Here is a 25,660-nt window from a genome sequence, read left to right as displayed (position 1 = left end):
TTAATTATATATTTAGTATAAATAATAATGAATACATATAGTAATCTTACATTAGAATGTTTTCTAATTTCTTACATATCAATACGAAAATTCAATAGAACTGGTCCACAATATTAAATGATAAAAAGTAATCTATCGTAAGAAGCGTATTACTAATTTTATAGGGATTCACCCGTCGTTGGAAATTTGCGGTTTAATCATCCGATGAACTCATGACCCTGAGTACTAAAATGTCTATCAAACCGGTCGGTCGTGTTGCCATTTTATTCTTCATACTAAGTGCGCACGCGCAGTCGTTACCAGATGTGACGATACAGGCTTTCAGACCGAAAGGTGTTCGCGTGTCTATACAAGGTGTGTATACAAAAGTAATTTTTCGCTTCCTTAAATATTGAAATTTTAAATGCATAAGATATTATTTCTACCAGCGGTTTCGAAGGTAGATTCGGATCTGTTAGATCCGTTTATGACCTGTAAGCCTTTTTTAGTAATAACATACTTCAGCAGTATAATCCAAATAATAATATTAAAATTTTATGTTAACGAGAAAATGTACAGAAAATTATTATTAAATAATTTTAATAAGTACTTCGCTTGCGTAAGTTTTAGTGAAACAATATATTTTACTAATAATTGACGGATATTTTTAAATTATATAGAGCAGCCGTTAGAAATCATTAAGGCCAAGCTAAGAAAGTTTCTTAGAAGAAAATTCTAATACAGACTACAGAGCCATCTTCAGCTGTTTTTTTTTTTGGTGGTAAAAACTCGTTTGCGCATGCGCCAATTTTCCCACATTATCTAAGAACAGATATCTTTGTAAACAAAAGCTATACCGATCTATAGTGTAAAAATTCTAATGCTGGAATATACATCGTTGAAGCTGGTAACTCTGGAACTGTTGGTTCAAATTGTAAATTTTTGTATTGCATATTCAACTTACCAATCTTTGTGAAAGGAATTCAGTTGAACTGGTGAATAATCCCTAACTAATTAAATTTACAGATCCGGAGAAAAAACTCAGCCAATTCGTGTTCCAAGGGAATGTTAATAGGAATATTAATATTAATGATGTGGGTCAAATTTCTGGTGAGGTCGTCAAGCCCACGAATGGGGCTTGGGTGTTTGAGGACCCGATATCTCTTAAGCCTGGTGATGTCATCAATTACTATGTGTTCGTTACGCGGGATAGAAAGGGCTATTTAAACGACAATCTTACCTACACAGTAGCTGGTAAGAATATTTAATAAGTACTACAAATACAAAAAATAAAAAAAATCTAATATTAAAGATAACACTTTTTTAACGGAGTGAAGTTATGTATTCTTCTAAACTTACAATAAAACAAATTAACTATTAGCTAAACAAACACCAGAAGGGTCATATGAATTTTATTGGGTGCCATGTCCTATCTAAAGGAATCAAACTAGTTTTTAATTTTAAAACAATATAAACTATAACGATATTTTCCTTCGAACGAAAGCGTAACATAAAATGCCTCTTGTATAAATTATCAATAGGAAGTATCAATTCTATTTTTACAACAAACAAGTTGTTTTTTATCGTAAAAACAAATAAACATTATGACCAAATGGCTTATCAGATGTAAATCATTTTTTCTAAAAGGCTTTCGTTGGACCCTTCTTGTATATCTAGGAAACGTCAAACAATACCGCCTTACAGATTGTATAAACTAATATAGGAAAACTATTCTTACACTAAACTAATAATGGCGAACTGGATTAGATTCCAGTCGCTTATTTCTTTGAGTTAACCCCGTAAGGTTTTATACATTTCAGAACTGGTTGATCCATCATCACCCGCAAAGCCCTCATCACCAGACTGTAAGTCAACTGTGACTGAGGTTGCAGGCGGCAAAGTGTGTGCTGGCCAAGTTATTTTTGAGGATAATTTCGATCGACTTCAGGATCTCTGGTACATAGAGCAGTATATACCAGACCAACCAGTAAGTTTTGAGACGGTTGCTTAGAAACATTCTGGGCACGTCAGAAGTGTAGACGGTTTTGATTTTTTAGGAGTCACGAATGGTGTTAGAGTTCTATATTTATAGTTATATAACTCTTGCATGGAATCAGTGTCAAAAAATAATCTATCGGACAATAAAAAAACCGCCGTTGAAGTTTATTGCCAGTTCTACTCTTCCGTACTTCGCCCTTGATTTGAGAACTGGCAGTAAATGTAAAATTAGAAGCATTTCATATTTATTTTTGACGTTCATAAGTGTACATTGTGTATATAAATAAATGATCTAGAATTTGAATTAGAATGAAATACGCGTTTCACCAAGTACGTGAGCACATTACGACAGCAACAGACATGTTACTGCAATATAAACTATAAACAACAGAAAAGATAGCAAAAATATGTTTCATATAATATAATATGTTCTTGTATATAATATCAAAGTAAATTACCATTCGAAGAACTGCCTGTACAGCCTACGGTATTCCCAGAATATTTGTTTATTTCCTAGCTAATTTTAAGTAAGAGTGTAAAAAGTTAAAGACAATATATAATAGTATTGATAACACTGCCAGTATCTTCGGAACCTTGCCTAAAGGGACTCCTTTTATTATAATATATTTTAACTATTACTTTTTAAGGTTATCATATTATTGACGTTCATAAGTGTACTTATGTAAGTTAACTTAGTATATCTTATAAATAGTAATACTGTTTCACGATATCCGTATAAGAATTTCAACATTATTTTAATACTTTCAGGACTATCCTTTTGTATCATATCAACGACCACCAAAAAGTCAAACGGTAGCCGTTGATAATGGTTACTTAAGAATCGCTCCCCAACTCCAACAGGATCTTGCAGGATTTTCTAATACCTCAATTTTATCTGGTACCCTGGATCTCACTAGTGGGTAAGTTGATTATATAGTTTACTTGTTAGATTACTAGTTTTTTAATTTATTTTCGCTTTGTTACACATGAAAACAATAAATCGGTAAAAGTCGGTGATAAAACTAAAGGTTGAATGCAATGGGCGGTTTTTAAGTAATAGGGAGCAAACGGGCAGGAGGCATATCTGATGTTAAGTGATATGAGCCGCCACCGCCCATGGACACTTGCCAGCAGGCTCGTATGTGCTTTGCCGCCTTTTAAGAGTTGGTACGCCGAAGTACGCATTGAAGGCGCCTAAGTCGAATTTGTGGGGAAATACTTCGCTTATTCGATTATTTATAGGCAAGCCTATTTTAGTAATGGTCTATATAATGACTGGCATTCCCTAGGTGTGCACCCGTGAAAGGAATATTTTTACGGGCTGATTTTTGCTACAAAAAGATTTAAATAAAAGAAACGAATGCAAACTTATAACTAAATATTATATAGTATTCGAAAGATATGTAGAGATAGTATAATTGCTACCGAGAAGACCTAGAAAAACTCATTTACCTAATCAGAAACAACAAATCAAGTACGATATTTTTTTTTCTATTTTTGCGAGGGAAAAAAAATGATGCGAGTCTTTTTATACGATTGACGCGCAAACCGTCACGAAATCCGACACCCTGAAGTTAGCTATACATTTTTTGCAATTGTTTTTTTATTTGTATTTTCTACAAACGTATGACAAAAGGTAAAATTTTCAAAAATATTTTTATCTTGTTACGTTTACGTAACGCTAACGCGTGTCCATCAGTATATACACGTTATGTTTTACTTTAGATGCACAAGTAGAACCACATATTCATCTAAATGCAGCGTTAGTGCCTGGGGCGCGAGCATTCTACCACCTGTTGTAAGCGGAAGGCTGACTTCCAAGTTGGCCTTTAAGTATGGAGTGGTTGAAGTCAGAGCGAAGTTACCAAAAGGAGATTGGTTATATCCAGGTATAAATAGTAACAATTGTACCAACATAGTATTGTCTTTTATTAACATAACTTTTACACATTTAAAGAAAACCACTTTTTTACGGATTATAGTTATGTATTGTATTTAAACTTATAATTATTTAAAACATAATTTTAAATTTAACCGACGTTTCGCGTGCTTTACAGCGTGCATGGTCACGGTGACACTCGGTGGTTATAAATAATTATAAGTTTAAATACAATAATACATAACTATAATCCGTAAAAAAGTGTTTTTCTTTAATTGTACCAATATTTTCTCCTAATTTACCTTTGAGAAAAACGAGAAAGAATCAGAGATGGCTGAAGTGTAGAAGTTTAACCCTCGTGGTCTCTATGGGATACAGATAAGTTTTCATGATGTCCAAGAATTTAGTTTCGTGCACAAGATACGAGTATGTGTGATGATAAATTGAATATCAACCAAGTCATCAAAACTACAAATTGATGCTGTAAATCCTCAACAAATGTAATGTAATAAAAAAGTTATAATTAGTTATTAATATTAACAGTTACAAACTAATAAACTAATAACTAAAAACGGTGGTCTCTGGCAGAATGACCAGCACTGTAGAACACGTCTGCTCCACAGAATAATCTTGAACTAGGCCAGTTACAACCACAACACACACACACTTAAAACTTACCTTTTTTCTTTCCATATTTTTTTGTTTCTATTCTTCTCTGATTATTATAATTTTGTGTGTGTTTAGTTAGTAATAAATGTTATATCTATGTCAATTTCAGATATTCGATTAGAACCATTAATGAATAAATATGGATTTATGAATTACGCCTCCGGGATGATTAGAATCGCTGGAGCGAGAGGCAACAATGAATTAAACCTTGGAGCAGAAGATCTAAGTAATAAGGTAGGTTTGGTACTGTGTCACGGTGTACTATTACATATACTGTGTCACTATTAGAAGTTATAGAGCTTCGTCTCTTGCCGCTTTACTATGATAATAGTAGAGTAGACTACGGACAGGTATAGCTTTCATATAACCTGTTGCCATAAATACTTGTTTCTTGGGAGACAGAGCCAAAATATGTATATAATATAATATGGGTACCAAATATCACTTATCGGTCGAGATAAAGCAGTGTTGGCCTAGTGGCTTCAGCGTGCGACTCTCATACCTGAGGTCGTAGGTTCGATTCCGGCTGTGCACCAATGGAGTTTTTTTCTATGTGCGCATTTAACATTTGTTCGAACGGTGAAGGAAACCGACATGTCTTTGACCCAAAAAGTCGAGGACGTGTGTCAGTCACTGGAATTTGATCACCTATTAGATGATCCAAAATCATCATGAAACAGATTCAGAAATCTGAGGCCAAGCACTAAAGAGGTTGTAGCGTCACTGATTTATTTACGGGTCGAAGATGCTTAAATAGGTATATACTGTATAATTCGTACGTAAATTTTTAACGTATCCATCCAAATTTAATGCTTGTAAATTATACAAATATACATATCAGTATTTCTACTGTAGGTGTTATATGGTGGCCCTATTATGGATTTTGACTGTCGGGGCCACCTTCTTCGAAAAAGGAGTGCAGCCGATCCCTGGTCTAATGATTTTCATACGTACAGCGCCAGATGGGAACCAGGTAAACAAAATTCTTTCTCATTACTAACTCTACTATTGAGACACAAAAAATGATTAATTTAGTTACAGTGCTGTACATACTGCTGCCTGACTACTATTAGAGAACTGCTGAGAGAGGCTAGACATATGTTTTAATAACTATCTAGTTAGCGCAAAAACAAAATACGTTTAAGGAATTTTATAATAATAATAAAATAATGTTTCGTATCAGTCGTCATACAGTTATTTATAAAATGATAATATATAAGGATATCTACTAATTTATTTTAAGAACATATTTGTAAATATTTGTTTAATAGCATAAAAATAAGTTTATATTTAGTTTGTAATAAGCTGTAAATCTTTCTCATTAATAAACTAAAAGGGTAAATGTTATTTACAACGTGTATATGAAATTTTAATTAACCGTTTTTTTTAATTTCAGGTCGTATAACACTAGCAGTCGATGGTATTGAATGGGCACGCATAGAACCTTCAGCAAATGGCTTTCAGGGGCTGTTGGGACGCGACTGTCCATTACCTAGGGACTTACTTGCGACCGGTTCTAACATGGCTCCATTTGATGATTATGTACGCAATTTACTGTGTATAATTACCTATACCTATTATTAAATATAATATATCCTGGCAAATGCTTTACACCAGTGAGATGGATATAAGTCGCAAAAGCCTTTAAAGATATTTTATTTGAGTCCTACATTTGCTCCAACTTAAGCTTTTTAAGCCTGACAAAAAACTTCAACCAAATTGAAAGTACGCAATAAATAGAACTTTCAATAGACTAATTAATCTGTCAGTTTTAGATTGGTTTATTTGGAGAATGCCTCAATCCATGGTTACGTTTCAGTTTTACTTGACTCTCGGTGTCGCAGCTGGTGGCATCAGCGAGTTTCCAGATGGGTCCTATACATCAGGTGCTCGTCCGAAACCCTGGAGAAATCCCGGTAGGAAGGCAGCCTTGAACTTTTGGCAGGATATTGATGCATGGTGGAATACTTGGACACAACCATTGATCGTCGATTACGTCCGAATCCGGGCGATTTAATGCTAGTCGGATTTTAATAAAACTATTTGTATCACTTATATTTTTTTATTACAATACATATATATGTTATATGACATTATACAATATTGTTTAATCAACTTTCCACTTTGTATACATAGAACAGTACTTGTATCTCAGACTGAAGTTATTTATAAGACTCCTGCCCGTTTGCAGGAGGCTCATCTGATGATAAGTGATACCGATACAAGACACTCACACAGCAAGCTCGCATGTGCGTTGCCGGCTTTTTAAGAATTGCATTGCGACAGAATATCTACGCTGGTTCCCAATATTTAAAGACGCGATTTCAAAGTTTTTTTCATCTTAGCTGTTGAATATCCACATTAAAGCCAGCAACGCACTTGCGAGTCTTCTGGTAATGTGTAATGTGAGTAATCACATTTTGTCATATAAGCTTTGAGCATCTATTAACCGCTGTTATATAAAAACAATCACACTCCCTACAAAAGCTTTTTGACGTTTATGAATAAAAGTTCACAAGTTTTATTGTTGTGTATAATTTCTATCATAGTTTTAAAAAATAAAATTGTGTTCGTATGGATATGGGTCATTTTCGTATTGTACTTCTGAAGGTACTGTAATCCGACACCCAGTTGTCGTCCTTTGTAGTACAACCTGATAACCACTTCCTTTCACCACCTTGGTCCTCGTAGGCAAAGACATAGGCCCGTCAACGTCCTTCTTAAAGCCCAATACTCGAACTTCGTAAATCGTATTATATTTGATTTTAACTGTAGCCGATATTAAACCTTTGTGCGTAGACCCAACGATCTCTTCTCTGGAAATTGGCTCCGTGTTGTTGATAGAAAATGACTGAAATTTTATGTAACTATTAAATTTTGTAATAACCAAAGTCTTGATGTTAGTCTGCACTTTGTGTGATTTATGTACATATAGTTTATTGCCCATTTAAATTGAATGACGTGGAATAAGCGATACCTGTATTATATATTACAAAATAAACATATATAATATATTATATATATATATATTTTGACAACAATTATAAATATCTCAACTGTTCTTTGTATTATGGTATAGTGATAATTAATATGACATTTGCGTGCCTATTTCATATAGATTATTGAGCTGTTCATATTTATAACTTTACAATCTAAATGTACCAGTTTCTTATTATTATGTTTTGATTTCGTGTAATTTAGAAATTGTAGTTGTATAATTTATTGTGTTAGCAAAAGTTCTATTACATTACCATATAACATATTATGAATAGGATTTTAATGAAATATCTGGTCTACCACAATTATTATCAGCAACGCATATGTGAAACGCAAATTGACCACAGAGGCTTTATATATTTTAAAATAACGAATATCATGGTTACCGACTATCTACTATATTTATGCCACGGGCTCCATTAGGAGGCGAACCCTCGCCTATTTTGTGCATTCTAAAACAATGATTACTGTATCGGTGCTATTAAAGCGTAAATAATTAATGTACCTTAGAGGATTCCTCGCTTGTCACTGTCCCCGGATACTTGAGAGCATTAACTAATTGAATATCAGTTGTTGATGATTCTGGTATTTCCCAAAGCCTTATCTACAAATGATTATGTTCAAAAAATTACAATTGAAATTTGACGAATATTCGTAGATATAATAATTTCCGCTACGCTTTATTTATTTATTTTTATATGACAGACTGGACAGGAGATTCGCCTGATGTTAAGTGATACCGCCGCCCATGGACATCGCCAGGGGGCTCGCAAGTCCGTTGACGGTTTCCGTTGGCTTTATTGCCCGTGGAATAAGGCGACGCCGGGACCTGTATTGTTTCTAAAATTACCTCATTTTATTTTGTATACTATTAACTTGGTGACTTTGCAGCTCAATGAGTTTTAGTATAGAAGACACGTGTCTTAGAAAATCCAGCAAAAAAAGCGGTTGAATCTTATATTAAAGCGACCTGATAAAGCTTTGCATACCTTGTACCCAATTACTGGATCATCGTCCCTTTGTCTAACCGGCCACCACTGGATATACAGGCCTTCTGGTTCTGCCAAAGACACACTTGTCACTTCTGGAGCTTCTAAATAACGTTGGCTTTCTGTAAGCCCACTAACTAATACAATATAAGCTAGTACAAGTATGGAATTGGTACGTACAATCATTATTCCGCTGTTATAACCTAATACGGATTTTTTAGAAGAGATTTATATATGTACAGATTCTCTTAATGCCGTCTTTAAATTTATCAACACAATATTTCGTGGGTTCGCACCACAGCTATAATTTACACTGTTTTTGCAAAATAACCAGTTTATCGGCAGCGATAACCTCTTCACAACTCTCTATCTAGATTTATAAGATCTTTTGAACTGTTGGTTTTTAATCTATATTTTAATGTTAGGTTTGAAGACATTTATTCTCATAATAAACATTAGTCACTTACCTGAGAACACTTATATGCTAACGATACAATTTATTACAATTAGTAGAATTTGGGAACCACTCAATAGATGGTCATTTAATCTTAATTTAAATATTGCTAGGCTGAATGCACATTTTATATTTTGTGGGAGTCTATTATACCGCAGCACTCCAACGCTCAATGTTTTTTTTGCCGTAATTGGTATCGATATAATTTTAGAAATGTCTATTTAGGTAACAATCTGCTTTAATTGCAAACCAACAATCGTCTATTCGTTCCTCTTTTATTATTATTAACTATGAACAGTGAAAGTCATTTAATATGACATTAAAATCTGCTAAATATTATTCAGTAAAGTATATCTAAGCATAATGAAGTCTATAAAAGGTAAAATAAAAAAAAAATCATAGATGTCTTTATTTATTAAAACAGTGATGGTTACATTACTCAGAGTCGAAATACAAGACTAATTAATTATTGATGGATCAAAACTTGTTTCATTAAAGCTTAACATATTATAAGCTAACGTGTTGTAAGGTGAATCACAAGGATACTGGTAATGTGCATTGCAAAATACACTTAAACACAAATTTTTAAAGTCGTGTTTACAATTCATACACTCCAGATAATAAGTGTTTTATGACTAAAGCAGTATCAGGTGACCGCGAATATTTCTTGTACAAAAAAATCATCATAACACAATTAGTTTCATGCTATGATCGTTTTGGTAATGGTGCTAATTGAGATGTACTCTCATTACTCTCTATAATAGATAAGGGCGTAGATAATACTGTATAAATTTTGCATTATTTTAAATAAGACTTCCGTCTAGTTCGGGGATTTAGAAATACATTTTTTAATTTATTCAAATTTTAGAATTTCACATCCTATTTTAAATGGATAATTATAAAATGTAGGCACGCCTAATTCGTTTTGTTTTTCTTTTTATTTGGTATAATAGTGCTTAATATATTTACTGTTTATTAAGTTGATCACGTGTTATGTGCAAATGAAGTTTTCTTGAAAGAAGAAAATTTCTTTCATATATTGCATTTAAATTCTACTTTTTTTTAATTCATGCTGAATTAAAAAAAAAGTAGAATTTAAATGCATGCGTCATAGTTATTTTAAGTACATCAGAATTAGCACCATTAGATATAAATATCTTTTAAAATTTTACATCCTTTTTAACTTTAATTAATATATGTCGATACAATGGCAATATTATCAACTGTCATTGTCATTATTTGTCACACAAAGTCAAATCAGTTTAAAACCGTTAATATATTTTTATTGCTAGATCTTTAGATAAACGACTATTAAATCGTCGATAGTAATAATACTTTGAAGCTGTCAATTGACACAACCTTTGACATATGACAATGACGGCTGAAAGTAACGCCATTGATCCAACATATACCTATTGTCTATTATTATTGATTTAAAAATTAAAATGAATTGTGTATTTATCAAAATCTTCTAAATGCGAAATATTGAAACAATTCAGGAACTATTGTTATGTGTACCGTGTTCTCTATTTCTTTCTTATTATACAGACAAAAAATTTCAGTAGGATTCAATATTTAATTGGCTACTGATTAAATCTTGTTAAGTACACTTACGCAAACAATAAGGCAAACACATGTGAGTCTAAATGACAGTTCTTAGCTACAAAAAAATTCAACAAAGTTAGTAGATGGCTAGGTATTAGATCGATAAACGACGAGATTTGATTTTACCACGAAATCTATATCTGTGATAGTAATGTTTACGTAAGCATACTTTAAACAATTCGTGTGAAGTTGAAAAGAGAATTTTATATAAATCTAAATACATGAATAACACTTAAGTATCAGATATGAAAATTGGATAGAGTTGTAGACAAAAGATTGACTAACAGTGCGATCATTTTAATTCATAAAAACAGATTAAAGTATAGACGTATAAATAATATATTATGGAGAATTAAGCTAATTGCTTTTTCGATGTTTCTACGTACCTAACATTTCTTACGAGGACAATATAATTTACTCTATCCGATTCTCTATTTCGGATGACATATCCCCAGTATGTCAAATTGCAATAAGTGTTTAACACAGGAATCAAACTTAGCGCCAACTTGATGAAAATTACGCATCAAAACAAAGAAATGTCACGATTTCATTGAAAAGACGAAAGTTTTTTTTTATATTTATATACTTAGGATTTTTGTATCCTTTTAATCATCAAAAATCAAATAGCTCCTATATAAACTTGCTAACCTTAAATCGTTGGTCAACCTTTCCGTCATATCTTATAACAAATGTTTAGCCTCTACCAGCAAGTATACCGCTCTTCGGTCATTAGCTCAGTCTAGGTTCTCTCAGTTTTGGTCAGCAAGGAAACATCTGGAGCTAGTCTCAGTTTCCACCTACCACTATCCACTTCCACCAGTTTCTATCCAGCGCCTATCTCGGTCCATCTGTTTAATGAACCACCAGTTTGCCTGTGTATTCTCTATATAGTTCATATGTAAGTGGATGCATTTACAATAATTCATCATAATTTATTTGAATAATACGATATAGAATAAAACGATCGCACTTTAGCCAATTTATAAAACACTACGTATATATTAATGAACATCAAATTTCCAATAGACAAAGATATTTTATATCTTATTTCTATAGAGATAAACACTACATCTACAGATTTTTATATTTCTACTCGTATAAGTATTTTACATATTAAAACAGCTAAACGAACCTTGAGAGGTTTGGGACATATTGTTTGAGCCACTTTGACCAATAAAATTTTAGTTAAATTTAACCAAGAACGCTCTTTAATTTAAAATAATGCGTTATAATTTAATAAAATGTATGCCATATTAGTGTTAATAGAAAGTCAGTAACAGTTATTGCAAAGAATAATTTAACTTTACGATATATACGAATAATATGAAAATAATCTTGCTATGTGCTTAATAACATCGAAAATGGCTCTGTAAATACTAAATCACGGTTTCACCGCTTAACAACCTTTGCAAACGAGCTCCGATTTCAAACCCACACTGTCACTTCTAAAGCAGAAGATATCTGACATATCAAACTATACGAAAGTATCGTTTCTTGAAATACATGAAATGAATTCGATTTCTTACAAATTGTTGCATTTGTCATATGCTCTATATTATTTTCTATTTAAGGCTAGAATTTCATCTGCTATTAACAAAATATATAAGCAAGATCGGTACTATGATCATTGTGTGGGATGAAAGAAAATACCTTTCACTAAATACAAATTCAAAATGGCGATCATCAGTCTCGATCGCAGTAGTAATAGAATAAAAAAAACGATTTATAAAGAAATAATAAGCAATAATAATTTATGGAAAATATGAAAACTTGACATTAGGCCATATATAGGGTAAATAAAAATATATAAAGCTATGTATAGAATTTAAAAACATAACCATTAAATCTCACTCATTATTGATTGTTTTGTCTCTATCATCCTAAAAAAACGCTAAGATTAATATACAACTTTAGAAGCGAACAACACAACTGTCATAGGTTTTTTCTGAAGATTTTACGGTGTCAACTGTCTTGACTTGCTGTTTTGGCAACTTGTTTCCGAATTTACAGCGCGTTTATGAATAAAATCGTACGTTTCTCTGATATATATCGATATTAAACGATATGTTTAAAAAGCCTCAATATAACGATATATACTTCTGTATACAGAATGAATAATATCTGTATCTATTATATTTAATTTTTCGTCGAGTTAACACCCTGCATATAGCTGCGTGTATATAAATTTATACATATATAAAACACACCTTTACTTGCAGAATCGTCCTTACCATTGCCGTGAGACTAATTTTAAAAATTCTTCAGTAAGCTAGTGGTGTTTGGAAAATGTGCCTTAAAAACGCTCAGTTGTGGAACTACGGACGTCGATCATAGTGCGGCATCCAATGAACTTATACCATATACATGTTTATTTTTATTGACATTATCGACATCTTTTCATAGTTACATGCACGTAACCACAATAAACTTTTGTATGTATACGCATTTGTGTGCGTGCACGCTTGGTGGCTTGTTATTGGATGCTCATATATTTACTTTTTTATATTTTTTTTGTAATCGTAACAAAACATTAAATCAATTAATTCATTTAATATGGTAGTTATGTATAGTTTATCTACCCCGTAAACTATCAATTGGAGTGAAAAAAACTATGAAAATTGAGTGCAGCAATATTTGACGGCAATAGCAGCTTTGAAGAGTCATTCCATTAGTTGTACATTATATTAATACGATATGGTATCATCATGCTTATATTCTTTTTATACAAGGTCCCTATAGGACAAGCAACAAAATTGTCTCACAATATAAAAAAATGTGCATCTCGAGACGCGCAGAAGCGATAACTCAAACTAATCTAATTTGAACTAATTAATTCTGTAATGTTTCGGCGATCATCTTGTTTCATTCGTAATATTTGTTTGAGGTTATAAGCTCACACATTAAATTTCTAAAGAACACTAAAAACTGATTGAAGGGAGGGGAAAGCATCTGTAGGAAATACAATGCGTGTTAGAGTGAAAGGCCTGCTTACCGCTGCCGTATGCGTAAGAGAAAGGGAAGCTAGATAGACGCGTAACGCGTTACGTAACAAAGCGGTATACCCTCCCATAAAAAGTTATCACTTCAAAAGCCTGGCAACATAAATTGGTGGAAAAGAAAAACAAAAAATATTTCTAGTTTTTATGGAAATAATAAATAGAATACATAATATATAAATAATAGCGATTAAAAATAATATTTACAATAATCAAAGCTTTATACACTGGCAATTAAACTACTACATACTGTACTTTACATTATTATATGCACTAAAAAAATAGAGCCAATTCATCCATAGACAAGATACCGCGAAAAACTTCGCTTGACAGTTAGTACAGGAAGTTTAAATATAAAAAAATATAAACTTGACTTTAAAAAAGTCTAATTATCAAATGTAGTCATGGAATTATACCCGAACTAAAAACTTCCATTAATGAAATCAAACCTAACACCTCAAAGCACACATTTCATGTGTCTTTAACACTAAAGAGGCGTTTAATAGGGTTTTTTTCCATTTTAAGCACAAATTAACTAGAAAATATAATATCAAAATAAGCGTAGGAATTAAAGTCACCTCATTAAACTTAAGTCACAATACTGCGATACAAAATGCCCAGACTTAAATATTTACTACCTTATTAACTAAATCTGTCTAATCTGTTGTCTCGTTCTGTCACATTGTGTTTACGCTGTGATGAAAAGGGACAGTTGATTACTCTTACAAAGAATTTAATATTATTAACTACATAAACAAATTTTCCGGCTATTGAAAATCAAAATTCTAGTATCCCCCAAACAGATTATTTGATAGTAGTAAATAGATTTTGATTTAGGACATGTTTTTATATGATCCCTAAATTTGAGTTAAGACAGTAAAATTACAGCGAAAAGACAGGTTTAAACTAGACATTAAAATGTAGGCCTTATTTAATATTCCACTAAACTAATATTATTTGATCCATTCTTACAACAAAAACCGATTAAGCCATTCATATTGAAAATGAAAAATGTATACATCTAATAATGTTTAACATTAAAAACGCATTGGAATATTAATTTTGCCATCGTAAATAGCAAATGGTCCTTGATCTGATTTATCGCTCTCTCGGTCTTTAGGCCTATCACCTGTCAACGGTGTGTCATTGATCTGACATCTGTCAGAAGGACCCTCTAGAGGTCTCAACGGGATGTCAAACATCACATTTTGACATATGTCACTTGTCACACGTGTATCGATGAAGGACGTCTGACAACTCTCGTTTGACGTCATAGCTTCATCAATCAAAGAAATTGGTCTTGGCTGCTGTGTTAGTGACACATTAGTGACAACAGAATGAGAGAGAGGGTCTTTGATTTCACTTTTACTGGGCTCATCCGATTTCTCAGACTTAAATTCTTTAGAAGCTTGGTTCCTGTGTTTGTCACGCTTAGTCGATTTTCGTCTAACAAAAATTGGTCTGTCGATATCGCACTCATCCAGCATCCATACAACGTTATCCAACGGGTCTGTTTGACACGACCTCGACACAATTTGTCCCTTCTTACTAAAGCGGGTATCACTTATACACGAGTCATTCACTGGTTCATAATTATTAGTTTTAAATAAGTGTTTGCACAGTTTAAACTTTTTATGACGCTTAGCGTCTTCGTTACTGTCCTGCAGATCTAACACAACGAAGGCGCGGCTGCTGCCAGGCTGACGCGTTTCGGCTTGACATACGTCATGTCGGGCCGCGTCAGACTGACAGCCACTGTCACGCGCCTCATACTGACAGGTGTCAGTGTGACACATGTCAGACTCGCCTAATCCATTTTCTCGGGCTCCTGTCATACAAAATCCATCGCATCGCGGGCCTTCGTCGAAAACTTTGGGAAGGACCGCCTCTTGATCGTACGCTCTATTAGTTTTTTAGCTTCGCTGACTATGAACACGCTTGACGTCAAGCACACTAGGAATATCAGATCTGAAATAAGATTTTAATATTTTTTATCGAAGTGAATGTTGGCACAATTGCAAAGAAACGAAACATCGAAATATGGGCATTAACGATCAATTTGCTTTTCTGCGAAATGTTAGTATTAAAATATTACGAAGGCAAATAACGGATTTCCTAATCTTTATAAGATGCAATGAAAAAATCTGTGGCACTACAATCTTCTTTGTCCGGTCCCGCAGATTTCCTTATCTGTTTCTTTAAAAAAAATAGACAAGTAGATGATTAGCCCTCTTTGCCAGATAAGCGATGAACTTCGGTTTTCATTCACCATAGGCGCTAAAGCTACTACTAGGCTATATAATTATAAAATCGATGTGCCGATGTATTGTATTAAATATCTGAATTCAACAAGTTTAAAACTACTTGTGACTAGACTATTTATTTTTTACGTGAAATCAAACGGACAAGACGAATTTAGCCGTCCATTGAGCTACCAACGATATATCATCAAACTATGATGCTACAGATTTCGAACCATCTGAGAGATGTCAGATTGTTTACAGATGAAAACAATCTGACACCTTTCAGACCTACAATCAAATGTCTTACCATGTCCAGTAAGTGCTTCGGTCTGGAACACCCTTTGTAACGGCGGGAAGTAGATGACCAGCATTTGTCCTACCAAACTTAGCGACACCGCTATCAGGAACATTCTGGAATTATAAAGGAAAAAACATTTAGGAATGGAGTATGTATGTAAGTTTGAATTTTATTTAGACCGAGGTAAAATGCCTCATGACTCGACAAGAGCTAAAAATACCCACAGTCCGACCAGGGGTCATTGAATCAAGAACACAAATAGAAAAATTGAACATTTGAAGAAAATTATATAAAAATGTATGTGTACTTATGAACACGCGTTAGTTATACTTCTTAGGCGTAACAAGATAAAGATGTTTTAAAAAAAATATTCTATGTTTGTTGACACTAACAATAGAAAAAAAAATTAATACATTGAAAGATTTATCATGATGCATTATCGAGTTAAATAAAGTTTATTTAAATATCACAAAAAAAAACTAAAATGTTGACTACAGCTAACTTCAAAGAATCGCTGTTTTGTGACGGTGTGCGTGCGCATCGTAAAAATGTACTCTCATTATTTCACCCTAACGTGCCAAAACTTCAAAAATATAACACCCACACTTGCGAGCAGTTTGAGTGTCCATGGGCATCTTTTGCTGCGCACCACCGCTTTGTGGAACCAGCTGCCCACTGAAATATTACCGAACCCATTCGACTTAGGGGCCTTCAATAAAAGAGCGTAAGGCCGGCATCGCACACGCGAGCCCTCTGGCATTGAAAGTGTCCATGGCGGTGGTATCACTTAACATCAGGTGAGCCTCCTTGCTTGTGTCCTGTTGCTATACCACATGTTATAAGAAACAGCGTAATCTTATGATTGATGATTCAACAGTGTAATCTTATGATATATGTAGAATCATCTAGATTCTACAATCAAATGTAGCTTCAATATAAACATACTTATTGGAAAATAGTCCCACTTCGAATATCGACTTGGTCTGCGAACGACACGACAGTGCATTGAACATGTCGAACAAGACGAAGCATGTGAATGTCATCGTCGTATCGCGTGGGGTTATTTTGTTGTCAGACATCTGAAAAAAGATTTTTAATTAATTTCAAATTCAGTCTGAAATATGCAGCGGACAAGGGTGGATGTCGGCCACTCGGGGCAGAAGAGAATTTTGACATGTAAATTTACTTATTAACACTTCGTTGTATATAATATAATACAGTTGTTACTATTGAATAAAAAGGAGGGAAAGTGGCGGTCTTATCGCTTTTGAGCGATCTCTTTCAGGTAACGACTTTGAAAGCAACAAAAAATAGATAAGGTAAGCAGAAATACATAAGACATATAATTTAGACAACAAAACTAAACCATGGAACATTACATATATTTAATGTATACCATATATACATTAATTTTAGAGAATATTTCGGCAAGAGTCATTAATTTGCAATATTTATGTAAGTTTTACAATTAATCCTATTAGCACAAAAATATTTTAATGTCGTAAAAACCTTATTGTAACAGTTTTGAATAGACGATGAAATCGCTACAATATATCATTCAAAAAAGGGGATTCCCCGAATTCGTCACAGAATAAGTAATGAAAAATTTCCTGCTCTTTTAAGTTTGAATTTGTGACGATAAAAATATGAAGCGGTTCAAATATTATTTATTATGAAATTTTTTCATTCACATGGATAATCAAAATTGCGTATTTTCGACGTTTTATGAGTTTACTGTACATATCCAGCGAACCCCTATTATCTTTGTAATAAGCTCATGTTTTAACCATTAAAGCCTGTTGACATACATACATATATTTTATTTATCATATGCAGACACATCTACAACAACCGCCCCGAACTAGTAGCAAAACTTTCTTAAATTGATATTACTATTAACGATAAATAAAAGTTAAAATTGCTTATTAACTGGCTACATATAGATTCCTAATATCATGAAGACGCCCATTTTATCCAATAACTCACCTCCCTATTAAACACCCACAGAGTACCAGCTATGATGATGGCAGCGGACAGCAATACCGAACCAAGTACTGCGCGGGAGATTATCCGTCGCGTTGTGTCACGTGGTTTGCGTTTTAACACCTCGTGGTCTACAGGTTCTACTCCCAGCGATTGAGCTGGGGGACCTGGGTGAATTCATAATGATATGCAGATATTGTTGGAAAAAAATTTAGAATCAAAAATAGCATAATAAATGATAGAGGCTAATTTAAATTAAATACAATAACATCTTGCAGTTACTCATTTAAAATTAACCTCTTTTTTTGATTGTCTAAAGTCGAAACAATCAATTTAGTTATAAAATATTTTTAAATCTTTCAGGTATTTTGGAATCAGGAATCTTACATAAGGGGTCGTTCAAGTGCGTACACTAACGTATAAGCATCGTAAGGGGGAGGGAACTCTTTGATTTTTTTATTTGCTGATGATATCAACAGTAATTACTTACTTTTTACACTTATTATCCACACATTGTCTATGCTTGACAACGAAATGCATTTTCGAGATTGCTACATAAATGAATACGTTTATGTTCTATTATTTATTAAATGGGAGAGGTGGGGGATAAATTGCAGTAAATCTTATTACGTAATACTTGAACGGCCCCTTATACACTATATAAATAATAAAAAATAAAAAATTTATAGTCATATATAGAATTTAAGCTTATTAACATTTGGAATGTTAATAAAATAATTGAAACCAAAGAAATTTTCGTACCGTCCATAATAATATTAATCCACAATATTTGCATGGCGTTCAGTGGATTAGGTATGCCCATTAGAGTAGCGAGAGCGATAAGCGACAACGCAGCGATTGATGTTGACAGTTGGAAACGCACGAAGTTCCGTATATTGTAGAATATACACTTTCCTTCTTCGATTGCGGATCTATGGATTTAAAAAAAGTATTGGTATACGATATGTGAATTGCCTCTTTGCCTTCTCATAAAAAAAATTGGCCTTGCTTTCTAGGGCCTGATAAAAATTAAACACTACAAAACACGGCCCAGGAGAAAAAAAAATAAACATCTTCCAGTAGTAGAACATAACGTCCAAAGCCGATCATTAATGAAAACTCTTTACTTTTGAGCATTCAATATCTATGGTGAGCGAACGTTTAAGGATTTACCTACCGCGCGATTAGGTTGCGTTAACTGAAACTCAAATTACTTTGTTCATATCGGTAAACAAGTAGACTTATGAACGTCAGAACTGAAGTTAAATTAATTAAAAATTTACATTTACTACCAGTTCGCAAGTCAAAGGCGTTGAGTGGACAAGAACTTTCAAGAAACTCTCCGCCACGCTATTTAATCGCTAAGTTTTGAGTCATAAATTCATAATTGTTTGAACTGGAGCAAATGCATCCCAAGGATTATGATCATTTAAATATTGCATTACATATGCAAGTAAAGAAATAATTACATTTCTTTTAGATTGTTAATTAGATGTCACGTGTGAAAACTGACGTTTCCTTTTAGCTAGTCAGTAAAATTTTAAGCATTTTTTATTAGAATATTTTCAGATTTTAATTGGGAATTGGATAAAAATAATTGTTTCGAAGCTCTCATATGTAATAACAAACATGTTGTTCCATTATTGATTAATTAAATTACATTAATTAGACCAAAACCCTCCAAAAATAAATAAAAAACCAAATTATAAAGAAAACAGTAAACAACCCAGGTTAGAGAACAACATTGGGTAGAGTGGACTTAGAAAGGCCAGAATGGAGTAGATTGGAGGAGGCCTTTGCCACCTGGCAAGCGGACAAGCAGAAATGGAAGAAAGAATCAATCTACGAAAAATAAAAAATAAAGAATACGCCGAAATGTCCGATAAAAAACGCTATTATTATTATTATTATACATTAATTGGTCTTCATATTCATTTAGTTTATAATAATTTGTTTAAAAAGTGAATTAAATCTTCAATTATTTCAGCATCATTACAGTTGCACAATTTTCAAATTCAAAATATCATGAATAAATATTCTTTCAAATAAATAAACTTTAGAAATCTTACATAATAGTAGCAAAATCATCATCAACAAGTATCATGTCAGCGGCTTCCTTGCAAACGTCTGTTCCATTTTGTCCCATCGCTATTCCGATATCCGCGCGTTTCAATGCCACGCCGTCATTTACCCCATCGCCTATAAATTTTATTTATTTAAAATAAACTACCATTACAGATTACTCCAATGCCATAACTATTTATATCACATACAAAAATACATACCCACAGAAATAAAACACCATATCATTAATATTATTATATAAAAATGGGACGGGGCACGAATGAACAGTTTTTATTTTACCTTATTCATGTCAGAATCTTCAAAAATTTGAAAAACCATAAATTTACTTTACAACGATTCTTTATTAAATCGAATTTATAAAGTGCATGGCCAACACGTCAAGCATGAAGCATGGTCACGCGTTTAATGAGGTGCTAAATGTCAATTGTCATCGAAATTATGGTTCTAGTTTCTTCCACGGTTATATAATTATATCTATTGAAATCTTTTTTACAATTGTATTAAAATTTATATTAAGCTAAAAATTATGTTAACTATTGTTTTTGTATATTTAGATCGTTATTAATACTTAGAATATGCCCCATGGTCCCAGTTGTACAGGATCGTATGTTAAAACTCTTACCTGTCATTCCAACTATATTTCCAAGCCGTTGAAGTGATTTCACGATACATAACTTGTGCTTTGGCGTTACCCGGTAAAATACGCTCACCTATAAATGTTAAAAAAAAATCATCAATTTCCGTAAGTTTGATACCAAAATAACTTAAAATAGCAGAATTTACAACATTTCATTGAAATTAATCGAAATTTATCACTTTTTTCTTATTTTGGAAAAATACATTCTGAAATTTATAACCCAAACGCTAGATTTTATAAATCTATATGTCGCAGTAAAGTAGTTAAATCATAGCGTTAATTAAATCTCTAGACATTTAATTAAACATCGATATTCAATCAAGTCGCTAGCATATTGATTTAAATAAATCAGCGAAAGCCAGCGTGTTGATTAATAATGTAAAACAAAATGGCGGTCACGACAACGCTGATTACTTTTAGAGTATATCTTTAGGCAAATGTTAGTTGTGTGAGTGGTTCTTTGTTTATCTCTCTTGACTCCGTCATGATTATTTCATTTGTTATTGTTATTTCGGTGTAATCGTGAAGAACTAAGATCTTGGGAGTTCTGTGTTTTGTTTTATTGTAAATTTGGTTATGTTTGTTGCCTAGGAACGTTTAAAGGAAACTCGTTAAAAGTTCGGTCTCGGTCTCTCACTTGTCCGATGGAACTTTAGCGATTTGATTGAATATCAATATTTAATTAACTGTCTAGAGATTCAATTAAGCCTCTGATGTAACTACTTTAATGCGACATATAACAACAACAATAATAAAATATCTTTATTCATTTAGGTATACAAGTACACTTATGAACGTCAAATAAATTAAATTAATTGTAAATATACATTTAATACCAGTTCGCAGGTCAAGCGCATAGAGCGGGCAATATATAATCTAAACAAGAAACTTACGGTATCAATGATTGCGTCCAGTTCATCGTCAGACATTGAATCCAGCTGTTCTCCAGACAGGGACTGCGAATGGAGAACATCCAAACCCACCATTTGTCCTAAAAAGTATTATATATAGTATAATAAGATATTTAAACTCTAAATCTCCCGTTGCCTTATCATTATCACGCATAGCTTCGATTACGACGAAATAATTATTGTGTAAGAGAACTTTACTGAGAATATAGATCAGTTGATCACTGATGATATTTCCTATATATTTATAGGCAAACGAGCCTACACAACAGCCATAAAAACTATTTAAGAGAGATTACAAAAATATAAAGACATAAACATATGTGCATCCAACAAGGCACCGTTCGCACTAACTACGTACTACTAGTACGTACGTAGTCTGGGCCTTGTTGTCAGTGTTTGAACCGTGGTTACCTGCGTGCACGCACACATACGCGAAACATGCAAAAGCAGTTTTCTAATAAAAAAAATCCTTACCAACAGCAAGTGCAGTAGGCCTGGCGTCCCCAGTGACCATTTTGACCTGCACTTGAGATCTTCGTAAGGCGGCGATGGCCGTACGAGCGGACTCGCGGGGAGGATCGCAGACACCACACACGCCCGTATACGTCAACGATTCAAGACTGCTACCGCGGCATAACGCGATTATACGTAGACCTGGAAAATTTTATTTAGAATAACATCTAAATTGACAAGCAGAATTGCCATGGTATCATTTTCCGTATATATATGCAAAACTAGCTTGTACGGCGAAGGAAAATGTCATCAGGAAACCAGAATGCTTTAGACTAAAACTACGGCGTGTGTCAGGCACAGAAGGCTGATCACCTACTTGTCTATTAAGAGAAGAGAATATCACAAAGCAGATACAGAAGTTTGCGGTCAAGACCTAGATTATTGTAGTACCATTCAAATTCATTGACCAAGGCTAGGCGAGTTTGCAAAATTAGATATCTTGATATCGCCATAGATATCTTGAATCATAATTGTAATTACTTAAACACCTATATATATATATATATATATATATATAGGTGTAGTAATTAATAAATCCTAAACAATCAACTGCTGATACCTCAAAACTACTTAATCTATTTCGTTAGTATTTTTATGTTATTTTTTTTCCTATACTCGCAGATCTCAGTCGAGGTTAAAATATTCTTTACATCACCATGTTTTGACTTTGACAACAAACTATAAATTCGAATAGAAACACCATACAATATATGTATATATAAATAACAAGTGTTCTGTATCTGTAAATCTTTTTCTACTCACCCATCCTAGCGATATTATAAGCCTCATTCATAAAGTCGGTCTGTTTCTCTTTACTCATAGGTGCATAGTTGCCAGCGCTGTCTATGTAATGTGTGCAAAGTGGCAACACTTTCTCAATCGCCCCTTTAACGAATACCTCTTCTTTGTGTTGCCCATCGTTAAATTTGGGAGCACATTTCACCACCATCATCTTTGTTTCAGAGCTGAAACATTTTTAATTAAATTCAATTATGTATATTATACAGGTGTCCCAGAAAGAATGGATAATCCTTGAACCCTGCACGGAATAGCTCTCCAGCGCTCAGAAAAAAAATTCAAAGTGTTTTTTTTTTAGAAAAACATTATTTTTACTTTACTTCACATTCATGAGGACAACGGCCACAAAGTAATGAAATTTGTGGCGTTTTTCGGTGTTATCTTATTCCTGATTAAGACTATACTACTAGAAATTAAATTACATTTACAATTAATAAATAAAACATTTATTAATTAATTTTAAATCTAATTTAATGTAATAAATATTAATATAATTGTTTTTACCTATACGGTATCTCGTTCAGGCGTGTATAAGTTTCACGTATGTCCTCCATATTGTTTTTAAGCGCACACGCAAGTATAGCGCCCTCTGTGGGTTGTCCGAACAATACTTCATCCCTTATATGTGCGTTGTTGCATAATATACCAACCTGAAATATATATTTTAAGTCTATTTTCTACATCACCAGTAATTCTTTGACTAAGATTATTACAGAATTTAATTAATTTTAACAGAATTATTTTGTTAAAATATATTTTTGTTATCGTTATTAAGTATATATTTTTATAATTTGGGTTTCGACTCAACCGTGATAGGGACATGAACAAAATGGCGCGTAACGAAAAAATGTGACGGTAATTTTTTTTCAACGCGGACAAAGAAGTTTCAAGTGTCCAATAACACTACATACAATCTCTATTAAGTGGAGGACTTTTACTAAGTACAATTGTTTTATTTAAGCATTTAAGACTACCCTAATTCTCAGCTAAAAAATGGTAAGTGGTAATATATTGTTAATACCTCCAGCATACTATTGACTCCCATCCTGGCAATATCCAGGTCTCGGCCTTTATAAGCTCTTAGCTGAATGTCCCCTTTGGAGTTGTATCCGGAACCTGACACTTCTGCTATATGTCCCCCGGACGTTGAAAGAGTTGTCACTGTCATTTCATTCTTGGTAAGAGTACCTTAAATTAAAAAAAAAGAACAAATATTAAATTTATTAGATAGAAAACATAATATCTTAAACCAAATCATAGTCAAGTTCAAGTACAAGTGCCAATCACATCAATTTTTTCAACATTACCTGTCTTGTCACTGCAAATGACATTGACACATCCAAGAGTTTCAACCGTGGGTAGTTTTTTGACAATCGCGTTCCGTTTGGCCATACGCATCACTCCTAGTGCTAGTGTCACTGTCACTACTATGGGCAGACCTAAAATGACACGTATATTGTTAATATAAGTATAGACTATAGAATATAAAACTATGTAGACTTTAAAAACTAAAGACTAAGGGCCTGTTTCACAATGTCCGGATAAGTTCCAAATAAGCTATTTATTACTTATTCGTAGGATAAATAGTATTTTTGCGTTTCACGACTGTCAGATAGCGCTATACGTCATGAAATTCCAAGTATCTTATTTGGAACTTTTATCTTTCGAATAATTTATGTGTTGCATAGCTATTTGACACTTTATCCATATATTGTGAAACAGGCCCAAAAACTACGCTAGTTAGCACGTATAAAAAATTTTTTAGGTGTAGCGTCGGCCTCAGATTTCTGTTTCTGTTACAAAAAAAAATTAATAGGCAAGTATGTGATCAGCCTCCTCTGCCTGACATACGATGTCAGTTTCCTCACGATGTTTACCTTCACCGTTCGAACTAATGTCCGCAAATAAATAAAGTCCATTGGTGGATGTGAGTCGCACGCGCCACTAGGTCGACACTGCTCACGGTTTGCACATAAAATACAACGTATATATTAGCTTGAACAAAATTAAATATCTATGGAATCTTAAATATGGAAATTAAATACATATGGAATCTTGAACGACTCGAAAATTTTATTAGAACTCTTACATACTCTTTGTATGATCTTAAGATCTTCTTAATTTTAATACGTCATACTAGGTGCTGTTTCGACTGAATCTTAACCATAGGGCTTATCTATAAGGCTTAATAAACACCACCTAGTGCTGTATTTCAAAATAACGTATACCTTCTGGTATGGCAGCCACAGCCAAACTGACTCCAATAGTAAACATTTCCTGCAAAGCCTTGCCCTGAAGCCATCCAGCCACCATGATGAAGCCAATGATGCAGAAACTGTACAGCGATAATTGAGCTCCAAGGGTATCCATTGATCGTTGAAGAGGTGTTTTTGGAGCTTCTTCGGCTTGCATCATACGGAATATGTCACCAAATTCAGATCGCTCGCCAGTGCTGACTACTATACCCTAAAATCACCCAGTATTCTAAAGTATTATTCTGTCTCTTTCTGTCGAATTGCATTTACGCTAAAGCGCGCGATTTACATAAACGGCCTGCGTAGCGCCATCTAGTAATAGTGTTCGAAGTTAAAATATTTTTCCCTGTTGTATGTATAATTGCTATTGG

At 33.3% G+C, this 25,660-nt stretch overlaps 2 protein-coding genes and 1 long non-coding RNA gene across 4 annotated transcripts in view; 1 reads left to right on the top strand and 2 right to left on the bottom strand.

Moving 5' to 3' along the window:
* Nucleotides 1-174: 174 nt before the first annotated feature.
* On the top strand, nt 175-7,049 carry LOC110992307 (beta-1,3-glucan-binding protein). Its single transcript, XM_022258068.2, has 9 exons — nt 175-354; nt 1,006-1,233; nt 1,800-1,966; nt 2,746-2,897; nt 3,703-3,866; nt 4,635-4,759; nt 5,381-5,498; nt 5,922-6,067; nt 6,345-7,049. Exons 1-9 carry the CDS (start codon nt 213-215, stop codon nt 6,540-6,542), a joined length of 1,440 nt encoding a protein of 479 aa, XP_022113760.2. The 5' UTR covers nt 175-212; the 3' UTR covers nt 6,543-7,049.
* Nucleotides 6,869-8,860, bottom strand: LOC110992336. The gene is made up of 3 exons (XR_006750569.1): nt 8,512-8,860; nt 8,028-8,126; nt 6,869-7,376 (listed from the first exon to the last, which is right to left on the bottom strand). It is a non-coding gene; the product is annotated as an uncharacterized LOC110992336 (long non-coding RNA).
* Nucleotides 8,861-14,512: 5,652 nt separating this feature from the next.
* The window catches only part of LOC110992644 (calcium-transporting ATPase type 2C member 1), a 28,712-nt gene continuing 17,564 nt past the window's right edge, over nt 14,513-25,660 (bottom strand). For both annotated transcript variants that reach the window (XM_045630902.1, XM_045630901.1), the window contains exons 6-19: nt 25,263-25,500; nt 24,342-24,473; nt 24,056-24,222; nt 23,539-23,684; nt 22,999-23,201; nt 22,198-22,377; nt 21,706-21,803; nt 20,798-20,885; nt 20,160-20,289; nt 18,853-19,022; nt 18,094-18,257; nt 17,053-17,186; nt 16,117-16,220; nt 14,513-15,534 (exon numbers count right to left, since the gene is read on the bottom strand). In XM_045630902.1, the coding sequence (XP_045486858.1) occupies nt 15,398-15,534; nt 16,117-16,220; nt 17,053-17,186; nt 18,094-18,257; nt 18,853-19,022; nt 20,160-20,289; nt 20,798-20,885; nt 21,706-21,803; nt 22,198-22,377; nt 22,999-23,201; nt 23,539-23,684; nt 24,056-24,222; nt 24,342-24,473; nt 25,263-25,500 (2,091 nt within the window). In that variant the 3' untranslated portion in view covers nt 14,513-15,397. The remainder of the gene's footprint in view (nt 15,535-16,116; nt 16,221-17,052; nt 17,187-18,093; nt 18,258-18,852; nt 19,023-20,159; nt 20,290-20,797; nt 20,886-21,705; nt 21,804-22,197; nt 22,378-22,998; nt 23,202-23,538; nt 23,685-24,055; nt 24,223-24,341; nt 24,474-25,262; nt 25,501-25,660) is intronic.

This window comes from Pieris rapae, chromosome 13, assembly GCF_905147795.1.
Source record: "Pieris rapae chromosome 13, ilPieRapa1.1, whole genome shotgun sequence".
Taxonomy (NCBI): domain Eukaryota; kingdom Metazoa; phylum Arthropoda; class Insecta; order Lepidoptera; family Pieridae; genus Pieris; species Pieris rapae.
The sequence above is the reverse complement of the archived record's forward strand: the minus strand, read 5'-3'. Positions and strand labels throughout refer to the sequence as shown.

What these genes read in the sequence shown, in the direction of transcription:
- LOC110992307 (XM_022258068.2), top strand. Translation starts at nt 213, where the DNA reads ATGACCCTGAGTACTAAAATGTCTATCAAACCGGTCGGTCGTGTTGCC. An exon ending in AGGAGATTGGTTATATCCAG is followed by an intron (nt 3,867 to 4,634) that starts GTATAAATAGTA and finishes TGTCAATTTCAG; the next exon opens with ATATTCGATTAGAACCATTA. An exon ending in TGGCTCCATTTGATGATTAT is followed by an intron (nt 6,068 to 6,344) that starts GTACGCAATTTA and finishes GTTACGTTTCAG; the next exon opens with TTTTACTTGACTCTCGGTGT.